The following is a 12,393-nucleotide window of genomic DNA, read 5'->3' as shown; positions in this document are numbered from 1 at the left end:
AAGCTGACTATTTAATCTCTCTAACTGCATAGTCACCGTCAGCACTCACCCATCTTCCCATCCTCCACGAACAACACACTGAGTGGAATCAGACAGCTGAAGTAGAAGACATCAATGTTGTTTTTCACAGCCACCTGAAATAATAACACTGGGTTAAGCTTTACTGGAAAGACTGAATACTTCAATAAAACAGTCCAAATTCATGGTGAATGACGGTTCTCAGATTTAACCAAAGGCAAGTTAATTTTTGATCAACATTGAATGCTTTCAGCTTTGACAGCAATGTTGTTTTCATCGAGCGAAGGCAATTTGTGAGTTATCCGTCCCCCTCCCAAAAAAAACATCAGACCCTGTGGGTATATTCTTCCTTCTTCATCAACCTTTCAACAGTTCCACAACTTTGCTATTAGGAGAATTAAGAGTTCACTTCTGCTCAGATTCCATGACCTGGCCTGGGTAATATCTCATCTCTCAGATGATACCATTACCATTACACTGTTCTATTTGAAAAAGAGCAGGGCAATTTTTCCTATGCAATACCAACATCAATCCCTCAATCAATATCCAAAAACAGACTATGGTCGTTATTATGCTGCTGTGTGTCGGAGTTTGCGGTGTGAAAATTGGCTACCCTGTTTCTTACTTTAAAACAGCGACTACTTTTCAAAAGTACTTAAACTGTAAAGCACTTTGAGTCGCTCCTAGGTCAAGGAAATCAATTTATTTGTTCTTCCTAACAGCTTACAATGCCCAACTAAGGTCTAAAAATATACCAATGGATGTAGATCACCAATAATTTTGTAATGAGATGTTTGGCTATTACACCAATGGCAGCATGCATGTTTGCTTCTAGAATACTTCTCAAGAGTCCTCCATCAGCTTTACTCTCCAAAGACACTGAACATGCTGTTGCCTCCTAAATCTGTGCCCATCGTTTGCTGTAACTCCATGCTTGAATCTGTTTTCACCATGAACCAGTCCATATTGTTATGGGCCAGGGTTTAGAGAACCCCAAAGTGTATCATGGAGTTCACCTGACAACGTTTAATAGATTGTGGCATGGGGAGCACACGGCCCACTCTACAGGTGTGGTACAGCAGAAATGGAAAAGTAATTTTTAAAGCAAAACAATGTTTATTCTATGAACTCAAGTTAACCTTTTTAAAACATACAGTGAACATCTTAGCAACCATTAATTCAAATACAGCCCCCAAAAAGTACAACACTAAGTAATGCTTACGCTGTCCTTTTAACATCCAGCAGATTTACAAAAAAACATAACATTTAACAGAAGTATATCAGGTTAAAGTCACTACTGAAAACATTTATAAATTCTGAATTCACCAAATGATCAAGTGATAGTCTTTTGATGGCAGAGAGAACAGCAGTACACCTGCTTGGTCTGGCTTCAGCTCCAACACTGAAAACAAAACTAATACACACCCTGCAGCAAACAGCCTAAAACGAAAGTAAAAAGGAGGACAGACAGCCCAGCTCCACCCACACTCTGACATCACTAATAAACACCCATTTCTTAAAGATACATTTCTTAAACCCCCATTTCTTAAAGGTACTCTCACATGACAATATCAAAGTCAAAACTTACAACCTTTTTGACCATGGCAAAGGCACATTTTCTCTCTGTCCCTGCGCCATCGTCCACCATCCCATCTGCCTCAAACACCTCTCATCCAATATCCAACTCTGCGATGTTTGCTTGGTTGCATGCTTATCCATCCAATTGTAGTTTGAGCATCTCCAGCAATGGCTACTCTCCCCACCCACAATATGGATCTTTTGGCAACATCATCCAAAGACATGGGAACCAATACCACATTTATGCTGAGAGCACATAGCTCCACTTTTTCGCATGCCTCTCGATCTTTTCACTATCTGTGCTGACAGACTTTGGGCATCCAATACTGGATAAGTCAAAGTTTCCTCAAGTTAAACTCTGTGAAGACAAAAGTCATTATCCTCAGTCCTTAACATTGTACTGCCTTGGCAGCACAGATTCAAGCTTGCTTCCAGCCGGTCTCATATTTAACAAGGCTATTTGTAACCTTGTGTCCTGTAGGACACCAAGATGAGCTACTAATCACACAGCCTCTCCATCACAAAGATCATAGTGACCTTTCGAACATCACTGCCTTGATCCTGGTTTCAACCCATATGCTGCTGAAACTTTCATCCATGCCTACATCTCCTCCAGACTCAATTGTTTCAATCATTTCATTGCCAGACACAGAAAGTTCAGACTTATCTAAAACTCTCAATTAAAACAAGAAAAAGAGTAGGAATAATTGAGTCTTCATCGAAGTGGCAGGTGGTGACTAGTGGTGTCCTGCAGGGATTAGTTCTTGGGCCACAGCTTTTCACAATGTACATCAATGATTTGTATGAGGGAACCAAATATAATATTTCCAAGTTTGCTGACAACACTGAACTTGATGAAAATATGAGTGGGGAGGAGGATGTTAAGAGGTTTCAAGGCAATTTAGACAGGTTGAGTGGGTGGTCAAATACATGGCAGGTTCAGTATAACGTGGATAAGAATGAAGTTATCCACTTTGGATGAAAAAAAAATTATCTTCTCTGTCTTATTGCATTTTTCTGTTGTTTATGACCACAGGATGTCTGAAAACAATTTACAGCAAATGAAGTACTTTTGAAGTGTAGTCACTGTTGTAATGTAGGAAACTCAGCAGCCAATTTGGACAAAGCCAGCACCCACACACAGCAAGGTGATAAAGACCAAATAATCGTTTTTTTTTTGCGATGTAGATTGAGGGAGAAATGTTAGCCGAAACATCAGAGATACCATGAGACCATAAGTCACAGGAGCAGAATTAGGCCATTTGGCCCATCGAGTCTGCTCCGCTATTCAATCTTGGCTAATAGTTTTTTCATCCCTCTTCTCCTGCCTTCTCTCATAGCCCCTGATCCCCTTATTAATCAAGAACCTATCTATCTCTGTCGTAAAGGCACTCAGTGATTTGGCCTCCACAGCCTTTGGTGGCAAAGTGTTCCAGATTCACCACCCTCCAGCTGAAGAAATTCCTCCTCATCTCTGTTTTAAAGGATCGTCCCTGCAGTCTCAAGCTTGGAAATACTACATTTGGTTTCTTCTGGTTCTAGTTTTGCCTACTAGTGGAAACATCCTTTCCACATCCACTCACATCCAGGCCTCACAGTATCCTGTAAGTTTCAATAAGATCCCCCTCATCCTTCTAAACTCCAGGCCCAGAATCCTCAACCGCTCTTCTTCAAAATAGAGTCATGGAATCTTTTACATTCACTTGAGAGGATGATAATAATAATCTATATTAGTGTCACAAGTAGGGTGCAATGAAGTTACTATGGAAATCCCCTAGTCGCCACACTACGGCGCCTGTTCGGGTACACTGAAGGAGAATTCAGAATGTCCAATTCACCTAACAAGTACATCTTTCGGGACTTGTAGGAGGAAACCGGAGCACCCGGAGGAAACCCACGCAGACACGGGGAGAATGTGCAGACTTCAGGGCAGTGACCCAAGCCGGGAATCGAATCCGGGTCCCTAGCGCTGTGAAGCAACAGTGCTAACCACTGTGCTCCTCTGAACAGTGACACCACAAATATTAATAATAACCTTTATTGTCACAAGTAGGCTTACATTAACACTGCAATGAAGTTACTGTGAAAAGGCCCTAGTCGCCACAGTCCGGCGCCTGTTCGGGTACACAGAGGGAGAATTCGGAATGTCCAATTCACCTAACAGCTCATCTCTCGGGACTTGTGGGAGGAAACCGGAGCACCCGGAGGAAACCCATGCAGACACAGGGAGAATGTGCAGACTCCGCACAGACAGTGACCCAAGCGGGAATCGAACCTGGGACCTTGGTGCTATGAAGCAATAGTGGTAACCACTGTGCTACCGTGCCGCCCTCCCAGAGTACAGCACTGGAGTGCATCATGGGAGTGTCCCTTTAAGAAATGTTTTTGTCTTATCACATGGCTTCAGTGATGATGTGGAGATGGAGATGCCGGCGTTGGACTGGGGTGAGCACAGTAAGAGGTCTTATAACACCAGGTTAAAGTCCAACCTGAGGAAGGAGCAGTGCTCCGAAAGCTAGCGATTCAAAACAAACCCATTGGACTTTAACTTGGTGGTGTTGCAAGACCTTTTACTGGGCTTCAGTGATGTCATGTGTGGGTGGAGCAGGGCTGTGGCTCTGGGAGTTTTTTTTTGGTTTTGCTTTCACATTTTGGCTGCTGTGGACTCAAACAGAGAACAGAAGTTTTTTTTGGCCTGCCTCTCTATCTTCTTTTTAAAAGCTGTTTCCAGACTGCTTGGTAACTTAAAAGAGATAATTGCTTTCTGGAAGGAATTCAAACCTGCTGTTTCCAGAGTATCAATAACAAGTCTTAAAGACAGTAGAATGCCGTGTCCTGGGCCACGCCATTGAAAAGGGGTTTCTGGTTTTACTTGGATTTTGTTATTGAATTGGAACAGTTAAGAGGGAATTCATTAAGGCTTATACATAGATTATTGTAGCGGTGTGGGGTATTTATGTTTGTAGTTGATAAAAATTCTTGCTGTGTGTGCTTATACAAATGTTAATTAAATTCTTAAAATAAAGCTTGTTTTTTTGATTAAAAGCACCTAAGAAGTGTGTTGAATAACAACTGAAGGGCAGGCTGATCATAGACAAAATCAAGAAACAGTTGTAGGTCAGGTGAACTCCATCATATACTTTGGAGCTTTTTAAACCCTGGCCCATACAAGTGGAAGTCCTTGAGTAAGCCTTAAAGTCACATCTTTCCCACTCGCAGGTGAGAATGCTATCAACTGAGTCACAGGTGATACTTAATAGCCTTGGCCCTCCCACAATTAGCGCTCTCCCTTCCCAACATTGGCTATTTAGTTTCCCTAAATATTGCCTCCTACCACCTCATCCTTCCTTCTTGAAACCAACCTCTTTGACCAAGATTTCCATCGTCCCTTCCAGTATCTTTATCCCTAGTTTGGTATCTTTATTTGATCATGCCTGTAGTTAGCGCACTGGAGCACTGGCTGATGTTGAAGATGCTAGATAAATGCAGGTTGTTGTTGACAACCAAGCCAATTAGGGAGCAACAAATTAAAATTGCCATGAAAAGAGAAAACTATGGCCAGGTGGAGGAAACAAAAATCATTGCATACCTCCGTTTATTAGCTGAAACGTGACTGGCAAAATGCAGAAAAGCAGCAAGGCCATGTTTTCCCTGGAACAGTGATTATTGCATGTTGCAGCATAAAGTGAACCATGAGGTGCAAGTAAGCAGCTGAGTCACAAAAGCTCCATTATAAGGGCTGTTAAAACACTGAAGATTTGCTTGATGATTTGTTATTAATCGACACATTATTTAAGGATACTTCACAGTATGACCAATGATGGGAAGGATCAAATGCAGGAAAAAATCAGTTGCACAATGCAAGGAAAATAATCACCCTGCACAAGAATACATCTTAAACATTACCGAGGTAATAGCCTAATCATATAAACAACCCAATTTAAAATTAATACAACAGGATTCGTTTTCCTTTTCCTAGGATTGAATTGCAGGTATTTTACTACACCAGCTGAAATGGATTTCAATGAAGCTGCATCATTCAACTGGAACTTGAATCCTAGTTTATTCTCATATATTCCTTGCAGGCTACTTTCCACATGCAACCAACTTCAACCAACCCAAATCAATACTGTAGTTTACGGGTGAGTTTATAATACATATTAATTGGTATCTGTATTTCTGAAAAGGTGAGAATCACTACCATTACCAATTGGTTTGGGAGGGCTATCTTTCACCATTTCTGTGCTATCACAGAATCTCAGAATAATACAACACAGAAGAGGCCCTTTGGTCCACCGAGCCTGCATTGACACATAAAAAAACACCTGACCTGCCTACCTAATCCCAGTTCCCACCACTTGGCCCATAGCCTTGAATGTTATGATGTACTTTTTAAAGGATGCGAGGCAACCCGCCTCTAATAATAATAATCTTTCTTCGTGTCACAAGTAGGCTTACATTAACATTGCAATGAAGTTGCTGTGACAATCCCCTAGTCACCACAGTACAGCGCCTGTTCGAGTACACGGAGGGAGAATTCAGAATGTCCAACTCCCCTAACAAGCACGTCTTTCGGGGTTTGTGGAAGGAAACCGCAGCACCCGGAGGAAACCCAGATACGGGGACAACGTGCAGACTCCGTACAGACAGTGACCCAAGCGGGAATTGAACCTGGGACCCTGGCACTGTGAAGCAATAGTGCTAACCACTGCACTACTGAGCCGCCCATCTACCATCCTCCCAGGCAGTGCATTCCAGACTGTCACCACCCTCAGAGTAAAAATGTTGTTCCTCAAATCACCCTAAGCCTTCTGCCACTGACCTTGAAATTGTGTCCCCTCATAACTGACCCTTCAACTAAGTGGAACAGCTGTTCCCTATCCACCCTTCCATGCCCCTCATAATCTTGTATACCTCGATCAGGTCGACCCTCAATCTTATCTGCTCCAGCGAAAACAACCCAAGCGTGTCCAACCTCTCTTCATAACTTAAATGTTCCATTCCAGGCAACATCCTGGTGAATTGCCTCTGCACTCCCTCCAGTGCAATCACATCTTTCCTACAATGTGGCAACCAGAATTGCATACAGTATCCAGCTGTGGCCTCACCAAAGTTCCACACAGTTCCAACATGACCTCCCTGCTTTTGTAATCTATGCCTTGATTGATAAAGGCAAACGTCCCTTATATATGCCTTTTTCACCACTCCATTAACCTGCCCTTCTGCCTTCAGAGATCTATGGACAAATACGCCAAAGTCACCACCCGACAAATACTTATGTCATCCTTAGGAGACTAAAATATAGGAAATGAGGGGGAAAGGGGTCAAGTAAAAAGGTGCAAGAGCAAGAAAATGAAAATAAATATGAAAATAAGAGAAACATGCAAGGTAAAATGGAGTGATTCACCACAGTGTGTGTGGGGATCAGAGATTCAGAGATCCAGAGGCAGAACCATTGGTAAATAAATATCTCCATTTATATCCTGCGTTTCATGCCCACAGGGCATCCCGTGGTATTTTACAGCTAATGAAGTAGCATCAAAGTGTAGTCGCCACTGGCAATGTAACAAACATGGCTGTCAACTTGTACAGAGCGAGGATCCACAAATAGCAATATGATATTGACCAGATGAACGTTTTTTTCTAACATAGAGGGAGAAATATTGGCCAACACTGCAAATAACTCTGCTGTCCTTTTCCAAATAGCACTATGGGATCTTTTAAGTTCACTTGAGGGGGAAGACAGGGTGAGATTGACGTCCCGTCCCATCCAAAACACCAAAAGTTGCATCCAGTGTTTCTGCTCAAGTGGAAATAAGATTTCAATCCATATCCCCAGCAACTGAGCTACAGCTGGTATGACTACACAATAAACTTTACAGACATAGGGACATACATTTTTAAACTGTTTCTAAAAGAATGGTGTAGGAAGATTTCCTCCGTGTACTATATTTGTGATGTGACACACGTGACCACAAAGAACTTTTCCCAAGTCAGTTGTACTGTTTGATTAAAATTCTAATGAAACCTTTTAAATTATTCATGTTACAAGCAATTGCTCAGCGAGTGACAGCGTAAGATGTGTATACGTATTAAAAACTAATTCCGAGATTTATCGTGCAAATGTTAGGTGGCTTTCAACACATTAGTTCACAATATTGGCCAATTAATATTTGCAAAAAGATTTTCTCTTGGCAGGGTCTGTTTTGTTCTTCAAATGCTATGTATCCTCCACACACTGCATGTTGATGGCTTCTGAGCAAAATATACATTAAGTGCATGCATGATAAATACAGTCATGGTATGCTTTCTCAGTGTATAAAGCCCACTGAACAAGTTTATCTTGATCCGAATCGAACAGTGATCTCAAATGCCTGTGCCCAAATAGTCATAGAGGTTTCACAGCACAGAATGGAGGGTGGCACAGTGGTTAGCTCTGCTGCCTCACAGCGGCAGAGACCCGGGTTAATTTCCGACCTCGGGTGGCTGTCTGTGTGGAGTTTGCACATTCTTCCCACATCTCCATGGGTTTCCCCCGGGTGCTCCGGTTTCCTCCCACAGTCCAAAGATGTGCAGATTCGGTGGATTGGCCATGCCAAATTGCCCTTAGGTTAGATGGGGCTGCAGGGTTACGGGGATAGGTTGGAGGTGTGGGGTTAAGTAGGGTGCTCTTTCCAAGAGCCGGTGCAGACTCGATGGACCTAATGGCCTCCTTCTGCGCTGTAAATTCTATGATAAAGGGATAAGGTGGGCCTAGGCAGGGTGCTCGTTCAGAGGGTTGGTGCAGACTCGATGGGCATTATAGCCTCCTTCTGCACTGCAGGGATGCTATGATTCTGTAATGCCTGGAATGGAAAGATAGGAGCAGGTTATGTAGTGATATATAATTCGAAGAGCAAAGATGACGAATTATGCAGAAAACGTTAGCAAGTTGCAGTAATTATTAGTTTCCTGTGGTGCGAAAAGTCAAGGCAAGTAGTTGCTAAGCAGTGGATGGGAAATTGAAAGTGGTGGATTGCAATTCTTCCTCGTTATTTTCAAAGTCCATCCCTCGACCCTGCCACAAAACCTGGGCAATGAGTAGGAAAGGGTTGATCAAAACAGGGCGCAGTATGGTTGAACTCCTTATGTCATGGACCCCTTTGGTTATTGTCAAAGACTGTTAAGAGTCCGAAGAGTCCTAGAAATACTGAGCAGAAAGGGCTCAGGCAAAAAAAGTCCTCAGCAGAACACTCGGAATTAGAATTGATGATGTGCCATCTTGAATTTTCCAATGTCTGTCCCAATGGACAAAGACTGCAGTAGAACAAAAACTCCAATCACCCCGGTTTCCCTGGTACTGGACCAAGGGTTCACTCTATCAAAAAACGTATGGAAGGTGGTGTGCAATGCACAATGCATTTCTTTCTCAGCACATCTCCCAAGTCCTTTGGCAATAAGCAAATGGCAAAGGAGGATTGTGATGTTTAGAAGCTTCTAGCCATGGATTTTCATGATGGTTGTCCAACACTTGAGAAAGACAGGAGTGCCTTTCGGCAGCTGTAACTGTGACCGAGCAGTCCGGTTTCGGAACAAATCTGATCACAGGATTGGGAAAGGGGCTAGAAAAGGCCCCCTAAACATAATCTGCTTTACCAACTGGGTAGTCACATTTGGAGGGATCAGCTTCCATGGTAGAAACACACAAAAGACAAAACGAAGAACGTTTGGGACCCGGAACATCAGGACCCTCATGGACCCACTGTGGTGATGTACATCACTGTAAGTACACAAAGGGTTAATGTACATACACTATACCGAGCTAGACACTAGAGGGAACACCAGAGACATGATACACAGACAGTCAACCAGTAGGTCAGTAAGATAGGACACGACCAATGGGCAGTCACGACACACACAGAGGTGACACTACCACAGGAGGGCATTACACCAACCCATAAAAAAGGACACATCACACATGCTCAGTCTCTTTCCAGTGGAGACACTCAGTGAGTACAGACACAGGGTTGATTGAACATCACTCCCACCACGTGGATTGTAGCAGACTGGTTAGTCAGTCTGAGTAGCTATATCAGGATTAACAGTAGAGTCAAATCCAAGTAGGAGAATTGTTGATAGTTTAATTAACATGTTAAAGCTATCTCCAAGTCTAAACCTTCCTTTCTCAGAGTGCACATCAAGGAAGCAGCTTTGCTACATACGTCAAGAGCATAACAAAACACCCACCAGTGAATGAATGCCCGGAGCATCGCACAACATTTGTTACCCTAGAACTCCAACGACATGACCCGACTTTCTGAGATCCTACAAGCTGGAGAGGGGTGACTCAAGGAACTCTGAGGCAGTTCTACTTTCTTTTGGAATGGGAAATCAGAAGAACATAGGGCTCACAGAGTTGGATTTCTCATCAAGAATGAACTTATCAACCATCGTAATGAGTTTCCTCTTGGAAGTAATGAGTGCCTCATAACTCTTCATCTCAAATGGTAAGGAGCCAATTTGCCACTGTGGTCAGTGCACATGTCCCAACACTGGACATCGATGCAAAACCAAGGAAGATTTCTATGCCAAACCGTACCAGGTTCTCTGTGGGGTTCTGGAGGAGGGCATGCTTATTCATCTCAGACTTCAAGCCACAGTTGGAAGAAATTCCAATCTTTGGAATGGAACTATCGGCAAAGAGGGAATTGGAAATATAAACTCCAGTGATAGTCTTCTCCCTACCAAATGCACAGAACATCGGCTAATTGCCACCAATTACCCTCTTCTGCCAGCAGAACGAGTACAAACATCTTGGCAACACCCACGGTTCAAGCAACGGCATATGATCGATTACATCATCATCCGTGCCTGAAATCACAAGATGGCTGCGCCATCATGGTAATGACAGGGCCTGATAGCTGCTGGACTAAACACCTTCTTATAAAATCAATGGTTTCCGTCACCCTGGCTCCCAACAAAAGGTGCAACAGAAGAGGTGTACACGAAAGATTAACGTTGAAGCTCTGAAGGATCCAATCAAAAGAGACCAATTCCAATAATGTCTCAGGGAGAAAACTTACAAACTTAAATCGAGGCCAGATGAAAGAGTGTTTACAGTGCTGGGATGTCCTCAAGTCCAGTATCATCAATGCTTGCAAAGAGACATTTGGATTTTCTGTCAGGAAACATCAGGATTGGTTTGATGAAAATGATCAGGATATCAATGAACTGACTGATCATAAGCACAAGAATATCTGCGTCTGGCAGAATGACCCAAACTCAAAGCAACAAAAATCGATTACCTATTTGTAATGGTCGAGGTACAAAGGTGTACCCTCAAATGTGGTGGACAGACAAGGCAAAGGAAATTCAATGTCTCGCTGACATGATATAGATCATAGAATTTACAGTGCAGAAGGAGGCCATTCGGCCCATAGAGTCTGCACCGGCTCTTGGAAAGAGCACCGTACCCAAGGTCAACATCTCCACCCTATCCCCATAACCCAGTAACCCCACCCAACACGAAGGGTAATTTTGGACACTAAGGGCAATTTATCATGGCCGATCCACCTAACCTGCACATCTTTGGACTGTGGGAGGAAACCGGAGCACCCGGAGGAAACCCACGCACACACGGGAAGGATGTGCAGACTCCGCACAGACAGTGACCCAAGCTGGAATCGAACCTGGGACCCTGGAGCTGTGAAGCAATTGTGCTATCCACAATGCTACCGTGCTGCCCCACTATCTGTGGCTTCACTGCCACAAACACCATTTATACATTTATAGTCCAGGTACTCAAGGATCATCTCATCTGAGGCCTAAGGACGGGGGAAAGATCTGATTAAGGAATGCTGTCAATGCCCATTGGAAGGAGCATTTTAAAGATTTTTTTCAATCAAGGAACAATTGTTGACGAGAGATTTTAACTCCACCCCACAACATCCGGTTAGAGACAAGCTCAAAACTCTGCCAACGCCAATTGAGATGATGGAAGCCATCAAACAATTGCACGACAATAAGGCAGCAGATGTTGATGGAATCCCAGCTGAAATCTTTAACCATGAAGGGAAAAACTAACATTACAGCTTCATGCCTTTATCCTACAGATGTGGAACGAAGAGGAAGAACCAAATGATCTCAAGAACCTCATGATTGTGATTAGAGACCCTTTTGCGGTTAAAAGTCAAACAAGATTATGTCATCGTTCCAACTCTTTTCTCGATCTTCCTTGCTGCATGCTCTGTCTGACTACAGCCAAATTCCCTGCTGGAGTGCAGCATAATTGTGGAATGGATGGTAAACTGTTTAATCTCAGACAACTACATACCACTCTGACCTCAGTCACTGAGCTCCAATACGCTGATGATGCTGGAGTAAGTGCTGTGTCAGAAACGGATCTCCAGAGAATTGTCAACGTATTTACTGAGGCAAACGAGAAGATGGGACCTTACACCCAAAATTCAGAAGACCAAAGTCCTCCAACACCAAGCTCCAATTGCACATGTCACATTGATTTGGAATAGTACTGGGAAAATGTTGAACACTTCCAGTACCTTGAAAGTTCTCTCTCACAAAAGGCCGACCTTGCCAAGGAAATCCAGCATCGCCGGAAATCTGATGCAGCCTTCTGTCACCTGAGGAAACAACCGTTTGAAGGTTGTGACATCGGGACTGAAACCATGCTCCTGGTCCACCATTTGGTCGTGATCCCTTCCTTACTGTATGTTTCCTTGCTGAAACATGGACAACGTACACTAGGTACACAAAGCACTCTAGTCATGCCATCAATGCTGCCTGCAGAAGATCTTGCAC

General features: G+C 43.3%; 1 protein-coding gene across 4 annotated transcripts in view; it reads right to left on the bottom strand.

Moving 5' to 3' along the window:
* The window catches only part of ap2b1 (adaptor related protein complex 2 subunit beta 1), a 399,172-nt gene that overhangs the window by 158,860 nt on the left and 227,919 nt on the right, over positions 1 to 12,393 (bottom strand). For all 4 annotated transcript variants that reach the window (XM_072469210.1, XM_072469212.1, XM_072469213.1 and 1 more), the window contains one exon: positions 50 to 134. In XM_072469210.1, the coding sequence (XP_072325311.1) occupies positions 50 to 134 (85 nt within the window). The remainder of the gene's footprint in view (positions 1 to 49; positions 135 to 12,393) is intronic.

This window comes from Scyliorhinus torazame, chromosome 12 (genome assembly GCF_047496885.1).
Source record: "Scyliorhinus torazame isolate Kashiwa2021f chromosome 12, sScyTor2.1, whole genome shotgun sequence".
NCBI classification, from domain to species: Eukaryota; Metazoa; Chordata; class Chondrichthyes; order Carcharhiniformes; family Scyliorhinidae; genus Scyliorhinus; species Scyliorhinus torazame.
This window is presented reverse-complemented; position numbering and strand designations above follow the sequence as displayed.